We start from the raw sequence: 16630 nt of genomic DNA on the forward strand, positions 1-16630 counted from the left end.
TAAAAATTCTGAGATTAAAGAAATTATTCTGAAAAAAAGTCAGAATTCTAAGATTAAAATCAGAACTCTGTGATTCCAGTTAGAATTATGGAAACAAGCCAGAATTATGAGATTACGGTAAGTATTCTAAGAAAAAAAGGGTCAAATTTCTGAGAAAAAAATGGCAGAATTCCGAGATTACAGTTAAAATTTTGGTCTTTTTTATAATTCTGAGATTAAGATAAGAATTATAGAAAGAAAAATCATAATTCTGAGCTTTCACTCAGAATTCTGGAAAAAATGGTCAAATTTCTGTGAAAAATAGTAATAATTGTGAGATTAAAGTCAGAATTCAGAGAAAAATGTCAAAAGTCTTCTTCTTTTCTCCTTTGATCCTCATCCTACTCTGTAGCGTACAAGTTGTCCTCTGCTGGTAAGATGTTTGTTGCCGGTAACCTCTCAGCAGCATCCCTCCCGTGCAGTGTTTGATACCTGAGCAGGAGTCAGCAGATGGAGACGTTTCTAGGAGAGCGGCAGACAGTTTGTGTTTGTGTCGGGCGTTGCTGCGTGTTCCCGCGGTGGATGTGCGTGTGCGCACGGCGTTGTGTGTGTCAGCCGGGCCCCAGCGGCTCCTGCGGCTGGGCTATGCTGCTGCATTGTGGGAGCTGTTCACTCTACTTGATATTGACAGTCAGGCTCTCCGGGACCTGCCGTTGTGTTTCTGAGTGAGTGTGTGTGAAGGTGTGTGTGTGTGTGTGTCAGTTCCCAGGGACTCCCTGTCTTACCTACACCTTTGTTTCTGCTTAGTCTAACAGCACAAAGCAGACAAAGTAGGATTTTTCTGAGTGTGTGGGGGTGTGTGTGTGTGTGTAGTGACTGTAGCAGAGTGAAGCAGCAGAGGGAAAGTGGAAGTGGGGCCTTTGTGTATTTTGTATGTGTTTGTGCATGAGTGATCGCTGTGTGCAGTGAATGGATAAGCAGAGCTGCTCCTCAGCTCTCACTTTCTGTGACTCATCCTGGATTTTCTGCATCTTTCTTTCTCTCTTTTGTTCAGACATCTTTCCTAAATGTTTTCATTACATTATTATTCTTTATTTCTCGCTGTTTCTGCAGCTGTTGTGCATCTGAAACATTGTTTTCTCCCCCCAAACTTTTATTTAAAAAATTAAAACCAAAACAGGGGCAAAACGCAGAGTTATTACCTTGCTTTATTATGATCTTGTTAAGCTGCTATGTTTTGTCGTTACAGTTAGAAACTAGAGATCAGGCTGAAAAAGGAAAATACCAAAATTGCATTGTTCTGGGTGTAGTGATGAACTCTGACCTGAACCTTAAAGACGATAACAAAGTCGGCCCTCTGTCACCTGAAGAACATTTCCAAGATTAAAGGACTAATGTCCCAGCAAGATCTAGAGAAACTAACTCATCCATGTGTTTATCTTTAGTTGCATTAGCTGTGTTTCCATTATAGATGTTTGCAAAATTGTGTCAATATTCTGTTAATAATTTCGCAGCTGTGGTTTTCCATTTAATAAGAAATGCAATAAAAATCACAATACGTTAGTTCACATGATAAGTCACAATCCTCCTACCACTTCCTGTGATCTTTTCTTCGTCTTTTCCGCCAGCAGTAACATCTGGTTGTTGATCACATGACTTGTGTGCAAAAAGTGTTTCTATTGCAGTTTTGCGGAACATACAAATTTTGATACAGCAGAAAAACCGCCTCCTCGGAGCGCAAAAACTCATCGGTCACCCAAATGTTTGAACAAATCTTTCTTCCAGATTTGCACCTGAAATCTGTAGCAAACTACCAGAAAACTGTAAACCAGCCAAAACACAGTGTTCCTTTAAATCAAGACTTAAACCAACCTGGTTACAGTTGGATAATTGGAACATTGATCAACTTATTTGATGCATTTTTGCTTGATGACTTTGATGACGACATTTGACAGAAAGTAATGTTTATCGCTTGTTTCATAATTGTGTAACTGTTAGCACTTTGAACCACCTTGTTGCAGAAATGTGACTCGTTTTGTTTGATGTCTTTTGTGTTTTCTATTCTAGAAAAAGACCTACCAGTGTATTAAATGCCAAATGACGTTTGAGACGGAAAGAGAGATCCAGATTCACGTGGCTAATCACATGATCGGTGAGTAAAACTGCTTTCTTTTTAATGTGTGTGTTCTGCCGTTGTCATCTCGATGTTGGTTCTGTGGCGCTCCAACGCGAATATTTTCCCCCGATAGCACATGCAACACACTCATACATGTTCAGAACACACAAACTGGATATTTGTCATTTGTTGGTTGTTGTGTTGGAGCTGCTGTTCATCTTCTACCTTCTGAGAGGTTGAAATTGTTGATGTTTTCACATCAGATGCTAAAAAGAGTTGATTGGTTCCTCGGTTGTTGTGTTTATTTGTTGCCTAGGTTCGCTTTTGCATTAAGCGATATAAGCGTACAGACATTCAGAGACTTGATTAATTGTGGGAAAGGGCTCTAAAGTTTTGCTCTCATTGTTGCCGAGCAGCACAAGTTAAACTAAAACCCTTCCTTGTGGCTTGGATGTTCTTTTGGAAACCTCCTGCGGGACTCTTATTATTTTTTTCTCTGCTCACCACTAATTTGCTGCCTTAGCATCCCTGTCGTCATGGAGATTAACGAGGTGGACCCTCGAGTTGTTCTGGAGGAAAAAATGCTCTGCTCGCCCCACACACACACACACGCAGACACGCACACAAACACATGCACACACCTGACAGGTAGAGGCGCTGATGCACTCCGAGGGGCTGCGAGTGTGTGTGTCTGAGTTTTCCAAGTCGGCTCTGATGCAGCTGCAGAACCTCTTACTTCATCTAGCCAACACACACGCACAACACACACACACCCCCACACACACCAGATGGGATTTTAGGTATTATCAGGTCTCCCATAATTGCTGCAGTATTGCTATGAATAGTAAAAAGCTGTTGGTGAACCAGTTATTTTTGGAGCTTATTCGAATTACAGAAAAAGACGGAAACTGGAACTCAGTAAAAGTTGACGTTAGTTGGTCCTGAAGACGAGACACAGAGAAATATCTGCTGCCGCCATATTCGTTTTTAACAACAACAAAAAGACTTTAGACACAAACGTTAATAAAATGTAATGTTGAGAACCATTTTTGGTTGAAAGCTTTTCTAAGGTGTGACTTATTATTGTCAAAATATTGATATTTCGGGATGTAACAACTGCACACAACCCTGTTATGATGGATGGATGGATGATGGATGGATGGATGGATGGATGGATGGATGGATGGAAATGTAAAAAGGTACATTTTATATATAAATAAACAGAGACACTGTTACTGTAAATGCTTGTCAGTCTTTTCGTAGCATTACTTTGCTCAGATGCTTCCTAATTCCTGAAACTGCGATCAGCTGAGCGAAGTCCTGTTTCAGGTGCTTTACTGCTACTTTCTGAGTGAGGAGGAAAACTGTGTTTGACCTGGAAATGCTAATGAAGAGAATTATTAAACCTGAAAGAGGAAGACGTTAATTATCAAGTCCTTTTGTTCTCTCGGCTGCAAGGAACTTTTAGTTGGTATTATGAGCAGAAATTAATCCGCAGCTTCATTTACAACACAAAAAGCTCCGTAACTAATGGTCAAAAGGATAGAAAAGTAAGTTATGATGTAGAAACGCCAGAAAACATCTAGTAAGCTTCAGACCATCTTCAGATAGCTGGGATGTCTTTTCGTTTGGGATTTCAGGAGGATAATTCAGAGCAAAGCTACAAACTGTTTATAGAGGTCTAAATGTTCAGCTTTTGATGCAAACAATGCAATTTTGGTATTTTCCTTTTAGAAATATTATTTTTATGCAGTAACAAGTAGTTCACAAGCTTGGCAATGATGCTGTGTGTGTTTATGTCTGTATGCTGGTATAATGGTGCAGAACATGCAAACATGGTGGGAATATTTCTGATCTGGTCCAGTTCTGCTCTTCATTCTGTTTCACCGATTCGCCTCACTTTTTTCTCCCTCAGTGACAAATTCCTGTCATAAAATCGTGTCATAATCTCTTTTTATGTATCAATTTTTGAAACGGTAACATTCAGCAGTTTTTAATTTTCATTCAGTTTAATTAATATACAAAAACCTGAAGAGAGAATCTGCATCTCGCAGCCAAAGTTTTGAAATCAGGGAACATTTCTCCAACTGCAGAGATCAGAAGTCGGTAAGACTCTCTGAAAGAAGAGTTTCTTGTTCCACAAGTTTTCTCTTCAATCCTGCAGCAGTGGTTCAGCTGCTCCAAACCACAACTGTTCAACGTGCTGTTAGCTCCCAGGTAGCGAGATGCATGGAGTCCAGTCAGGTGTGTAATTCACACATCTGTAATTCAGGTGTGTGAATTACAATCTGTCAAAATGACTGCTGGCCTTCAGATTTTTATGTCACTATTTTAAGAAAATGGTCAAAGACAGAAAATATTTGGTTAACGCCATCCCTGCTCCAGCCTTACATCTACCACCTCATGGTTCTTTTAGTTACACCATCACAACCAACTAAGTGACATAAATCATAAAGGATGAATATCAAAACTTATTTTTATTCCCTTATCTACTTTTTTGACCAACTAATTTATTTCTAGATTTATAGTCCTCCACTTTACTCAGCAGCATCTCTAAAAAACAAAAAAATAATTAAGATGTTTTTTTAGATTCAAAAAGTCCATTTTGTAAGTGAACCTGGAATGTAACTGCATCCCAAAAATCTGGATCAATAATATCCAATCAACATGAATAATAAGATTATATTTTTATTCTCCAATCCATATTTTTTTGATGAACAAGACGTATTTGAACTTCGATTTGACACAAATGTAATGTATTATTCTACTTTTCTCATCATCCTACTCAAAAAATGAAATGGAAGAATTATTTAGAGGCAGAAATCTCATTTTGCTTGTGGCTAAAATCTTCTTTATTATGTAAACAATACCTCAAATAATAACTTTTATCTATAATTTTCTGATAACTCTGATATAATATCTTGTTCTTCTGTGTAAAACTCTGATTTTTTTTCTTTTTTCCATCTGATCCGACCGGGTTTCCTTTAAACTTTTCCTGATCTTTTGTTCTCCGGGTTTTCTGAATGAAGCAGAAAAAAAAAGAAACGAAAGCTGGTTTAAAACTTTTGCTCAGTGTTATATTTATTCTGAATTATTCTGATGATCAAGGGCCCACACACTGATCTCACTTCATCTTCAAAGTGAGGTCCTTAAATTGCTGCTGGTTCCCAGTTCAGATTCCCTCTGATTGGACCGTCACGCCCCGTGTGTGTTCTCCCTACCTCCGGCTCCGATGTTAATTAAAGCACCATGAGGCCTTTGCTCCGAGACCAGGAGAGAAGAGCCGCTCAGCCACAGGAGGGGAAGGAGGCAGGAAGGTTGAAAGCAGCAAAATTAGCAAAAAAAAAATCTATCTCTGAACCAAGTTTTTATTATGAAAGTTTCAATTGTTATTTTCTTTTTTGAGACATTTTGCTTCTTCCTGTGTTTCTACACTTGTTCACTCTGGACTTCTTGGATCCGGAAAGTCATTTTTACCTGCAGCTTCATCAGGTTTCAATTCCTTTTTTGCAAATCTGTGGAATATACTACTTCCTGTTTTCAGCAAACATCTATCTATTTATCATTATCAAATCAACAACAAGGTACTTCTCTGCATTTTATGGCTAGAATAAACAGTAGAAGAACATGTTTACACTTCAAAAACAAAGTCTTGTCAAGTATTTTTTTTTACACCCCTCCAGGGGGTCTTTTGTGGGCTCTAGTGTCCCTTATATGATAGTAGGATGACAGGAAACAGGGAAGGAGAGGGGGGAAGACATGCGGCAAATGTCGTCTGCTCCGGGAGTCGAACCCGCGACGGCCGCGCCGAGAACTCAAGGCCTCTAAATACGTGTCGCGCTAACCGCTACGCCACCACGGCACGCCCTCTTGCCAAGTATTTTTATCTAGTTTCTAGTGCAAATGTCTTAGTTCACTTGAATTAAGACAAAACTAACTTATAAGTAACTTTTCAACCGTAAATAAAAGCTTGTTTTAAGTCAATAATTTCTTAATATTGATGAAAAAGAGCTACAAGTGAAATAACCTACCAGTAGTAATCTACCCATATTATTATAACTTGCATTTGGAAAAAGCTGTCTTGTTCCACTGGAAAATTATTTGTATTATAACTAGTATTTGTTCAATATTAAGGAATTATTGACTTAAAACAAGTTTGCATTTCTTCCTAAAAAGTTAGTTTTGTCTTCAAGTGTGCTGAGAGATTTACATTAGAAATCAAACCAAAAATACTTTAACATTTTGTGTTTTTCAATGCAGCACTAGTAATTCCAAATTATGAATGGTTGTGTTTGTTTGGGTTCTGGACGACCGAGCGGTTCCTGGACTTTACTGGATGAGAGGAGGAGGAGAAGACGAAGGTGCACTGCAGACATTGATGGACGTAGTGAGTGAAAATGAACGAGACATGCAGTTTTTTTCTATTCTTTTGCATATTGCAGCTGCTGAAACAGATCAGCTAATTTTCCAGAGCAGCAGCTGTAACAGTTTCATCATCTGCTCTCCTAAATTTGATAGATTTTCTTTTGGGGTAGCGACTCAGTGTGCTGATTTGTTTCGTTCTCCTCTCTCCTCTCACCTCTCCCTGTCACCATATGAACATGTATATTTGTTCCTGCGTCTCTCTGGACTGTGTCGCAGTGATTTCTGGCAGCCTTTATTGTTTTCTGCTGTGCAGCTGCACATCATGAAGTAGTTCCCTCCCTGTGTGATGGTGTGAGGCGGTGAGACGGATCACCGAATGTGCGTTGCTTCTGTTTCCTGGACGCCAGTCAGGAAGCGAAAATGGGCTGTTGATTTTTAAAGCTCTGTTGTGACAGAAGCTGTTTGAAATGATGCACTAAACTCATGCATTTCCCTTAAATAAAGTCGTCAACAGCAGGTTTGAAATGTTGCATGTGGCCACTAATGCTTTGCTAATCACCTAGGTTAAGATTTCACAGCATGAAACGTCACATTTAGAAGCACAAACAGAACAGTTTCATTGCTCAAAATAAGACGTTCACTTTATCCATGAAACTGTTTTTTTCTTTTTTTTTTACATTTATTATCGCTTTATTACTTCTTATAGTCGGTAATGTTGGATTTCAGCTAGTTTTGTTGTAGGAATCACCTAAACTAAGATTAGAATCACCTGAGATCAGACCCAAAACCCGAACCAGAGACCCACAACCCGACTTTATTTAACATCTACGGAGAATTTGTAAAACGTTTTGTAAATTTGATTGGAAGCTTCTATTTAACAGGCTTTAAAACCTTAATAATGGACAAGCAATTGTTATTCTGATTCTCTTGTTTATTTCCCAGATATAAAAGGAGTAAATTAAAACTAGAAAGTATGGATCATTTTGCTTTTGTTTGAAAAAATACTTTGATTTTTGCATGAATAAATACAAAAAAGTAGCACTGAAGACTCAAACACAAATTTCACTCTAAAGCCAACAAAAGAATAACAAAACATGACCAGCAGTGTGTTTGTTTTGTTTATTTTCTTCAGCGTAACGATGAAAGATGTTTTCCCTTAATGACTGGTGAGCTGCGTTGTCTGTAACACTGCTTCCTCCTCTCCCCTCCCGCCTCATTCACAGCACATTTTACTAATCCTGGTCATTCTCTCCTCCGTTCTCCCCCATCCCCACCTTGGATGGCCATAGACGAGCCCACCTGTCAGCAAGGTTTGTCCGCTTTCTGTCTATTAGCTCGCTCTGTGAGCGAGGCAGCGCTGCTGTCTCTCTGCCTGCTCATCACCATGAACATTACCCCCCTTTAAAGAAAATGCAGAAAATTTTACCACCCCTTTATTTCTTTCTTTACATTTTCTTACCAAGCAGACAAAGCCATAAAACTAGGGATGCAAACAATGAATTAACTTATGATTAATTGTCACTTAATGGTTTATCAGATTAGAATTTGATCGATTCACTAACATCCGCTTAGATCTTACTTCAGTGTTGTAGTTTGGCCTCCACCCAGAAGAGGGCGCAGCTGGTAATCTGTAAACGGAGCCAGTTGATACAGAATCAAAGTTGGTGGGGCCATACCAGAATGGGAAAGAAAAAAAGGTCCAAACAGAGTCCGGTGTGGGATGCAAAATGCACTTTATGAGGTTTTGTTTAGAAATATAAACACTCAACAAGCTTCTTCAGTTTCAGAATGGTTTTTTTTTGTGTGTATCCAACATGTTATAAACAATTTATTCCTTTTTGTTAAGGTAATACAGTCTCTTCACTGCAAAAACACAAATTTCAGTTTTGCCTTGCACAAGCAAAAATCTCACCAAGTATTTTTGATCTGGTTTCTAGAACAAGATCTTAATACACATTAATAACTTATAAGTAACTTTTCAGGAAGATGTGGGAACTTATTTTAAGCCAATAATTCTATTGATGAAAAAGTGCTAGTTTCACTGTCAGATTATTTCACTTATAAATAGACATTTTTTCCCATGTTCTCAGTGAAATAATCCACCAATGGAACTTTTTCATCAATATTAAGGAATTATTGACCTAAAACAAGCTCCTATGTCTTGGTAAAAAGTTATTTGCAATCTCATTTTGTCTTATTTTAAATGTACCAAAATATTTGCAGTAGAAACTATATCAAAGTTATTTGGTGAGAATTTTGTTTTTGCAAGACAAAACTCAGGTTTTCCAGAAACTGGCTGCTTATCAAATAATTGCTAATTGATGGATAAGCTAAATCAACTATAGATCAACTCATTAATCAATAACATGCATCCCTAAAAGATACAGCTCAGAAATCCTGGAGAACTTCAGTTCTGATCCACTGCTTGGAAAGAAAATGCAAAGGAATGAGGAGTAACTGAAGATTTTTGCACAAAACTACTATTTGAAAAAGAAAAACTCAGATAAAGTCCAGATTGTCGTAAAATCCAGATTGCATGGTGTGCAGTCAGCAGATTCCTGCAGAAAACTTCCTTAAATTGTTTTAAAGAGACAGAGATTTTAATGTGACACATCCTGCACACTTAACTCCCTTCACCTCCCCATTTACCCGATCCCTGCTGCTGGCTGCATGCTCCATTGTCCTTCATACACGCACACACACCTGCACACAGCTGCCTTGGAGGTATCGAGTGGCCACTCACCTGTATCTAAGTGCTCCCCGTGGACTGTGGTGGCTAATGATGTGTCCTCAGCATGAGCTTTACTTACCTATTTACATCAGTGCACAGTAATAACTGGAACTCACATTCCTCATATGTTTCTGACGTTCGCTTTTGGAGTAACGGAGCAAATTTCTGTCTAAAACACCAAACAGCCTCCTGAGAATCAGCTGCTCTGCGACCCTGGAGTCCGACTTTATCAGGCATCAAATCATCTCCGTTTGCTTTTTTGTTTTGTACCTGGAGGTTGCATTTTTTTGCTTTCTATTAGCCTGCAGTCAAATCTGTGATGCGTCCGACTGCTAATGTCGGTGTGCTGTCTAAGCAGCGGTCCCGCGGGTTGTGGCTGAGCCGATGTGTGTCTGCGCGCGCCGCTAAGTGCACACACCTATTGGTACATACGTTGATGCGGCTTTGGTCTGCTTACTTTGTGTCACTGAAGACTTAATGAGGCGAATAAGAAGCTTTTAGAGTCAGTGGAGGTGGATAATGTGGTTTAAGGCCCACTCATGTAGGGGTGTGTGTGTGTGTGTGTGTGTGTGTGTGTGTGTGTGTGTGTGTGTGTGTGTGTGTGTGTGTGTGTGTGTGTGTGTGTGTGTGTGTGTGTGTGTGTGTGTGTTGGCCACCAGATACAAACATGGCTTCTCGTTTCTGCCCTGCTGCACTTCAGCTAATAAGACGGTGGCTGCTCTTCTGTTGGTGTGGAAGATCAGACTCTGCAGCAGAAACAAACGCAGCATAACTCAGCCTCTCTGTGGGGGGGAAGGAGGGAGTCAGCTGGTTTTCTAGATTTACACCAATCAGGCGTAACATTATGACCACTGACAGAAGGGGAAACCGCTGGTGCTGCTGTTGGATCTCCATATGGACGGGATCTGGAAGCAATCACCGCAAAAACAGAAAAATCTACCAAATATTTTGGTCTATTTTCTAATGTAAATATCTTATTACACTGAAATAAGACAAAACTAACTTGAAAGTAACTTTTCAGACAGACATAGGAGCTCTTTAAGATCAATAATTTCTTGATGAAAAATGGAATAAGCAATATTCTTGTTTTAAGACAATTTTTATGTAATATATTTATAATGGCACAATAATGAAAGAACACATTCTCAATGATCAAAAAACTTTAAAATCTAATGAACATTTAACACTGGAACTGGAAGATATTTTAAATATCCAAAACAAATTAACAAAACAACAGAAACTTCAAATAAAATTAATTATGAAACCTCTCTAAGCAAAATTGTTCTTCAAAAAGGGGCCAGATGGATCAAGTGGTCCAGACTGAAGACTTTCGTCATCTTGGTTTTGGTAGAAAAAAAAAACAAGAAAAACTATTAGGCTTGTTTTAATTTATCATGCAATTAATAGATTTATTGTTTACTCTGACAGGCCTGAGTGGAACTAGCATTTTTTCATCAATAATAATAAGCTCTGGTAATTTGCTGAAAAGTTACTTGGAAGTTAGTTTCATCTTATTTCAAGTGTACTAAGACATTTGCACCAGAAGTTAAACCAAAAGTACTTAAGATTTGTGTTTTTACAATGATGGAAGGCGGTAATGGACTAGATGTTTTCTATCATGTATGTAGCTTTTATATATACAGCTCTGGAAAAAATCAAAAGGTCACTTAAAATGATCAGATTGTCTGATTTTACTTTTTATAGGTATATGTTTGAATAAAATGAACATTGTTCTTTTATTCCATGAACTACTGGCATGTCTCTGAAATTCCAAGTAAAAATTTAGTATTTACGTATTTGAAGAAAATGAGAAATGACGAAAAAGATGCAGCGATTTTAGACCTCAAATAAAGAAAACAAGTTCATATTCATTTAGAAACAACAATATTAATGTGTAACTCAGGAAGAGTTCAGAAATCAATATTTGGTGGAATAACCAGGAGGTTTTCAATGGAGTTCAGTTCAGTGGGCTCTTCGTTTCTTCCAGAGCTGCAGATATACATATATAGATATGTGTGTGTACTATTGTGTTATATATGTGCTATTGGAAGAGATTCTTCTTAAATATTCTTCAAAGATGAGAAATGATCCTTGTTGTTTTGCTTGTATTTTTGCAGGGTAAGATGTGACTGAGGCCAGTATTAATATTAATGTTAATAAAACAGACTGAGGCAGGGTGTTGGGTCGCACTCTGATGGTATGAACACGGGAACAGATGACGGCCACCCCCTCCTCCTGTCTTCATCCCTCCCTCCATCCATCCTTCCCTGCATCCCTTCCTCCCTTACCACCTGGAGCCAGCGAGCTGTGACACCAGAGGGAAGGAGGGAGTGATGATGGAGGGGCAGGGGACTGGAGGAACGGAGAAAAACAGGGGAGCAGGGAGGGCTGGATGGAGAAGCAAACCAAGGAACTTCAGTCAATTAAATCGAACAAGAAGATGCAATTATCTTACAAACCAAATCCATGTCATCGTTGACATCACATTGTTCTAAAAGCTTATTTAATTTGGTCAAAAAAGAAAAAAAACACAATTATGAAAACAAAAATAAAAAGAAACAGCACCAAACTAAGGCAGAAATAGATAAACAATAATTAAATTCCTGTCACTATTCGTCTAATATACAGAGATGGGTAGGAAACCAAAAAATTATACTCAAAAATTAAACCCAAAAATTATACTCACGTAAGAGTAGCGCTACTTCAACATATTTTGACTCAAATAAAAGTAAAAAGTAGCCGTCCAAGAAATTACACAAAGAGTAAAAGTATTTGGTACTGAGTAATTGATCAAATTATCAGTCATTTAATATTTAAAAATTACATCATCAGACGGACCAAAATATAAAGTTAAGTGAAAATTTTTGGTATTTTCAGAATTAAAATGACAATAATTCATATTAGTAACAAAAATAACAAAATAGGGCAAAATAAAAATGTTCCAAATCAGTTTGTTTCAATAAAAAACTTATGAAAGTTAAACAGAAACAGCAGGTGTGTGTCTGTGTCTGATACATTTTTGGTTAAAACATGTTTGTTCTTCATTCAATAGGTAGAAAATCCAGAAATTTTACTCAAGAGTAGAAATACTTCAAAGTAAAATTACTGAAGTAAAAGCAAAAAGTACAGTGTAGCAAAAATAAATAATATAAAAAAAGTTACACAAGTAAGTGTAACTAGTTACTACCCAACTCTTCTAATATACCTACAGTTATTGACAGTAATTGGCTTACATAATATCAGTGTAATTGATTTTTACTTTACAGGAGTAGCAAAGATGTTCCCTCTCAATGACCAATAAACTTTAATTTTGTAATGAAAAACAATAAATAAAAACAAAATAAAACCACACACAACCAAAACCATAAATAAAGTAGATTGTGAAGTCTCTGTAAGCAAAATTGCCTTTCAAAAAATACTAATAATCAAAATGTAAAAGAACAAGCAAATTTTTTTTAAACTTTTTATTTTCAATAACTGTTTGATATCAACACATACACATGTCCACCTGTCACAACTCACAATTCACATCTTATTTACGCAGATTATTCCAGACATTTAACCCACACCAAGCAAGCTGGTCGAACAATTCCAGCTCTGCCGAAAGTCTTCCAGGGAATGTTGATGGAGGAAACAGTCCAACAGAGATACATTTCCTTCAGATAGACATTGGACCCGTTAAGAGACACTTGTATTCATCAACATCCATGGATATATACATTGCAATGATAGGGACAACAGTAGACATAATGAGAATACAAACTAAACCAGTAAAAGTACACAAAGATATTAATACAAAATAAATTTGAAAAGTACACAAACAAACAAATAGAGGTATCAAGGTTACAGAACAAGCTAATTTTAATTTATCATGTGATTAACTCATTGCAACAGGCTTAGCTGTACGGTTGTCCCAAACACTACTGTAGCTTATGTGTGTTAAATGAAGAAACTGTTAAATTATATCTTTTTTTGTCCAGATTAACCAATTCAGTAGCAGAGTAGGCTGTTTAGCATTGACAGGGAGGCTTTAAAAAGTGTTTTATGCTCAAATTGAGTCTCATTTTCCTTACAAATGTCACCATTTGAGAGGAAATAGACACATTTATTTCCAAGAAGCATAGCTGGAATAAAGATATGATAAACCAAACACAAATTTCCGTAATGAATTCCAGTACATCTGTCAGACTGTGACCTGTACGATAACTGGCGCTGTTGGCAGGATCGGCTGCATTTGAATCCGGGAACAGAATCGTTTGGAGTTTTTTTTTTCCCCGTCTGCGTGTGTTTGTGTTTTGAAGGCTCGGAGCATGGTGGTCCCCCGGAGAGCTCATTTTGTCGTCTCCTCGCTTGATTTACCTTCCTCTTCTTCTGCAGTTTATTACCAGTCATTACAAGCTGTTTGGAAACCTAATAGGACACGCTGACAAATAGACTGGGAGAGACTCAACCAGGATCAGCATTCCTAACACGAAATGACAATCAGCGTGTGCTTTTTTTCCTCCTCGGGATGTTTGTATGTGCAGCATCAGCGATCTTAACTTAAGGATATATGTTTTTAAGGAATTATGAGTTTCTTTAAATCTTCCTCTTTGCTCTGTTTGTGTTTAGAGAAAGTCCAGGTATGAAACACACTCTCTCTCTCTCTCTCTGTGTGTCCCATTCTCTTCAGCTCGTCCAGGTGTGGCTGCACCAGCTGCTAAAGAGAACAGGACACTCACACACGCCCACACACACACACACACACACACACACACACACACACACACACACACACACACACACACACACACACACACACACACACACACACCCACCCACACACACAGTTCCTCTCCATCTCTGCTGGCTAATTGTCAGAAGAAAAACAAGGCGCTTTGCCTTTCTGCGCTTCATAAACAGGGGCCAAGCAACAATTAACTCCCTGCTTAATTCACTAACTATTCTGAATTCATTTTCTCCTGTGACAGCCGCATCTGTCACAGCTGGTGCCGAGTGGCTGTGGTGTGTGGGTTCGCTACAGACCGCTGCAGCAATGGAACAAAGTTGTGACTTTGAGCAGAAAACGCTTTCCAAGGCTACGTTCACAATGCAGATTGAAGTGACCCAAATCCGATTTCTTTTTTCTGTGAAATTGTTCACATGTCCAAATATGTGCGACCTGTATGTGATCTCCAGTGTGAACTGCAAACGCCCTCTACTTATTGCGCAGTAGAGGGCGCAATAATGTCACACATAGAGAGCGTGCTAAGTGTTTTACCAATCACGATAAAAAAGAAGAAGAAGAAGAAATGCTCTGTGTTTTGCGGGGATTTTACAATTTTAAAGTTGTCCAACCGGAGCCAGCACATTAACAACTTAATCCTTGTTATGGTTCACCATGGTTGTTGTTTTTCTTCCCGCATGTTCGACTCCGGACGCAGAACAGTGACGTATGTCAAGTATCGGTGACTTTCAGGTCGGATAAATGCGACCTGGCCGTTCAGATTCAGGTCAGATTTGAAAATATCACATATGTATCTAATTTAGGATCACATATCCAATCAAAAAATCTGATCTGTGTTGTTCAGACTGTCATAAAAAGATCAGATACATTAAGTTTTTTTTTTTTTAAACCCCTCCAGGGGGTCTTTTGTGGGCTCTAGTGTCCCTTTTACGAAAGTATGCTGACAGGAATGGGGAAGGAGAGGAGGGAAGACATGCGGCAAATGTCGCCGGGTCCGGGAGTCGAACCCGCGACGGCGCGTCGAGGACTGAAGGCCTCCAAATGTGGGTCGCGCTAACCGCTACGCCACCACGGCACGCCCCCAGATACATTAAGTTTAAAAAAGTCTGATTTGGGTCAATTCAGGCTGCAGTGTGAACGCAGCCTCAAACAGAAAATGGATCACAAGTGTAGGTGTTTGATTTCCACATCTTCATCCTGCAGGATGTTTCTACAAACAGGTGCAAATCCTTCAATGCCAATTGCTGAATGCAACTGAATCCTTAAAATATGATGATCCTCTGGTTGTTGTTTGTTTTTCTGTTGGGGAGACGTGACTTTTAATTTAAATTAATTGTCAATTTAAAGTCACTTATGCAGCAAAACAATAAAAAAAATAAAAAATCTAAATATACGCTGCAAGAACACCAAGTCATGCCAATTATTTTTGATCTGGTTTCTAGTGCAATTACTCTTAAAATAAAACGAAACAAGTAACTTTTCAGCAAGTTATACAAGCTTGTTTTATGTCAATAATTCCTTAAAGTTTAGTTTAAAAGTACTTGTTCCACTGGCAGAATCTTTCACTCATAATACAGAAAAATTGTCTCGTCATAAGTGAAATAATCTGCCAACTGGAAGATATATTAAATAACCAAAAGAAAACTCCACACAATCGAAACCATTAATAAAGTTGATTATGATGTCTGTAAACCAAATTTCTCTTCAAAAATATAAATAATCAGAATGGAAAATATTGAGCTCATTTTAATTGATCATGTGATTAATTGCTTGTAACGACAGGCTTACTTTTCAGTCAATCACAGAATTTAAACAGAACAGATTAACTAGATTTTGAATTAAAAATTGTGACCCTAAAAATTGGAATCGGATTGCTCGACACTGAAAGATAGAGAACATTTACCTGCACACAGTCTCTCCAGATCCACCAGAGTGAAATTATTCTGAAATCAGTGCATAAACTGAATGAGTTTGTTGTGATTGCAAACCAACTGAGTGAAAAACAACAGGAGAGGCAAACAAACAGATGCAGACGAAGAAGAGTGCAGGTGAAAGCCGATCAATAGTTAAGAATGAGGAAAGAGAGAATGACGCGGCGTGATCGGATGGATGGAGACGAATAGAGAGAAGGATGGAGGGAGACGGAGGAGGAAGAGAGCGATCTCTGGCAGCTTTTGGCTCGCGCTCCGTCCTCTCGCCGAGCAGCTGGACTTCATTAGTGGCTGGTGTTAATTACTGGGACTGGACACGCGTACGTCCGCACACAGCGGATCTGCAGCGCGCAGTGGCGCGGCGTGCGCGCTGCCGCGCATCCGGTGATTCAGGGTCACCTTGTTTGGACCAGCAGAGAGACGGAGAGGTGGTGCCAGACTGAAAAGCAGAAACCAGAGGAGCTCACACAAGGAGGAAGCTGCTGTGGGACTTATTTATTTATTACTTTATTAGTTTATCAATGTGGTGGTTCAGAAGTTGATTAGTAGAGTAATTAGTGATGGCGGACAAAGGCCTAATACAATAAGCAATCAATCAATAAATCAATTAAGTGCATGATGAATTAAAATGGGCTCAATTGTTTTTCTCTTTTCTCTCTTTCAACCAAAAACTCGATGCCAAAAGTCTTCAGTCTTGTACTTTTTTCTCAACTAGCAACAGTTTTGCTTAGAGGAGCTTCAGAATTCATTTTATTTGTTGTTTCTGTTTTGTTTATTTATTT

The 16630-nt window shown here is 38.5% G+C and overlaps 1 protein-coding gene across 2 annotated transcripts in view; it reads left to right on the plus strand.

Annotated features, from left to right (window-relative positions):
* The window catches only part of znf423 (zinc finger protein 423), a 183237-nt gene that overhangs the window by 90381 nt on the left and 76226 nt on the right, over positions 1-16630 (plus strand). Inside the window, exons 18-19 of one of the 2 annotated variants that reach the window (XM_023353140.1) lie at positions 2047-2131; positions 7750-7770. In XM_023353140.1, coding sequence (XP_023208908.1) covers positions 2047-2131; positions 7750-7770 — 106 coding nt within the window. The remainder of the gene's footprint in view (positions 1-2046; positions 2132-7749; positions 7771-16630) is intronic. The other variant, XM_023353144.1, reaches the window with a different exon arrangement.

This window comes from Xiphophorus maculatus, chromosome 2 (assembly GCF_002775205.1).
Source record: "Xiphophorus maculatus strain JP 163 A chromosome 2, X_maculatus-5.0-male, whole genome shotgun sequence".
In the NCBI taxonomy this organism is placed as follows: Eukaryota; Metazoa; Chordata; class Actinopteri; order Cyprinodontiformes; family Poeciliidae; genus Xiphophorus; species Xiphophorus maculatus.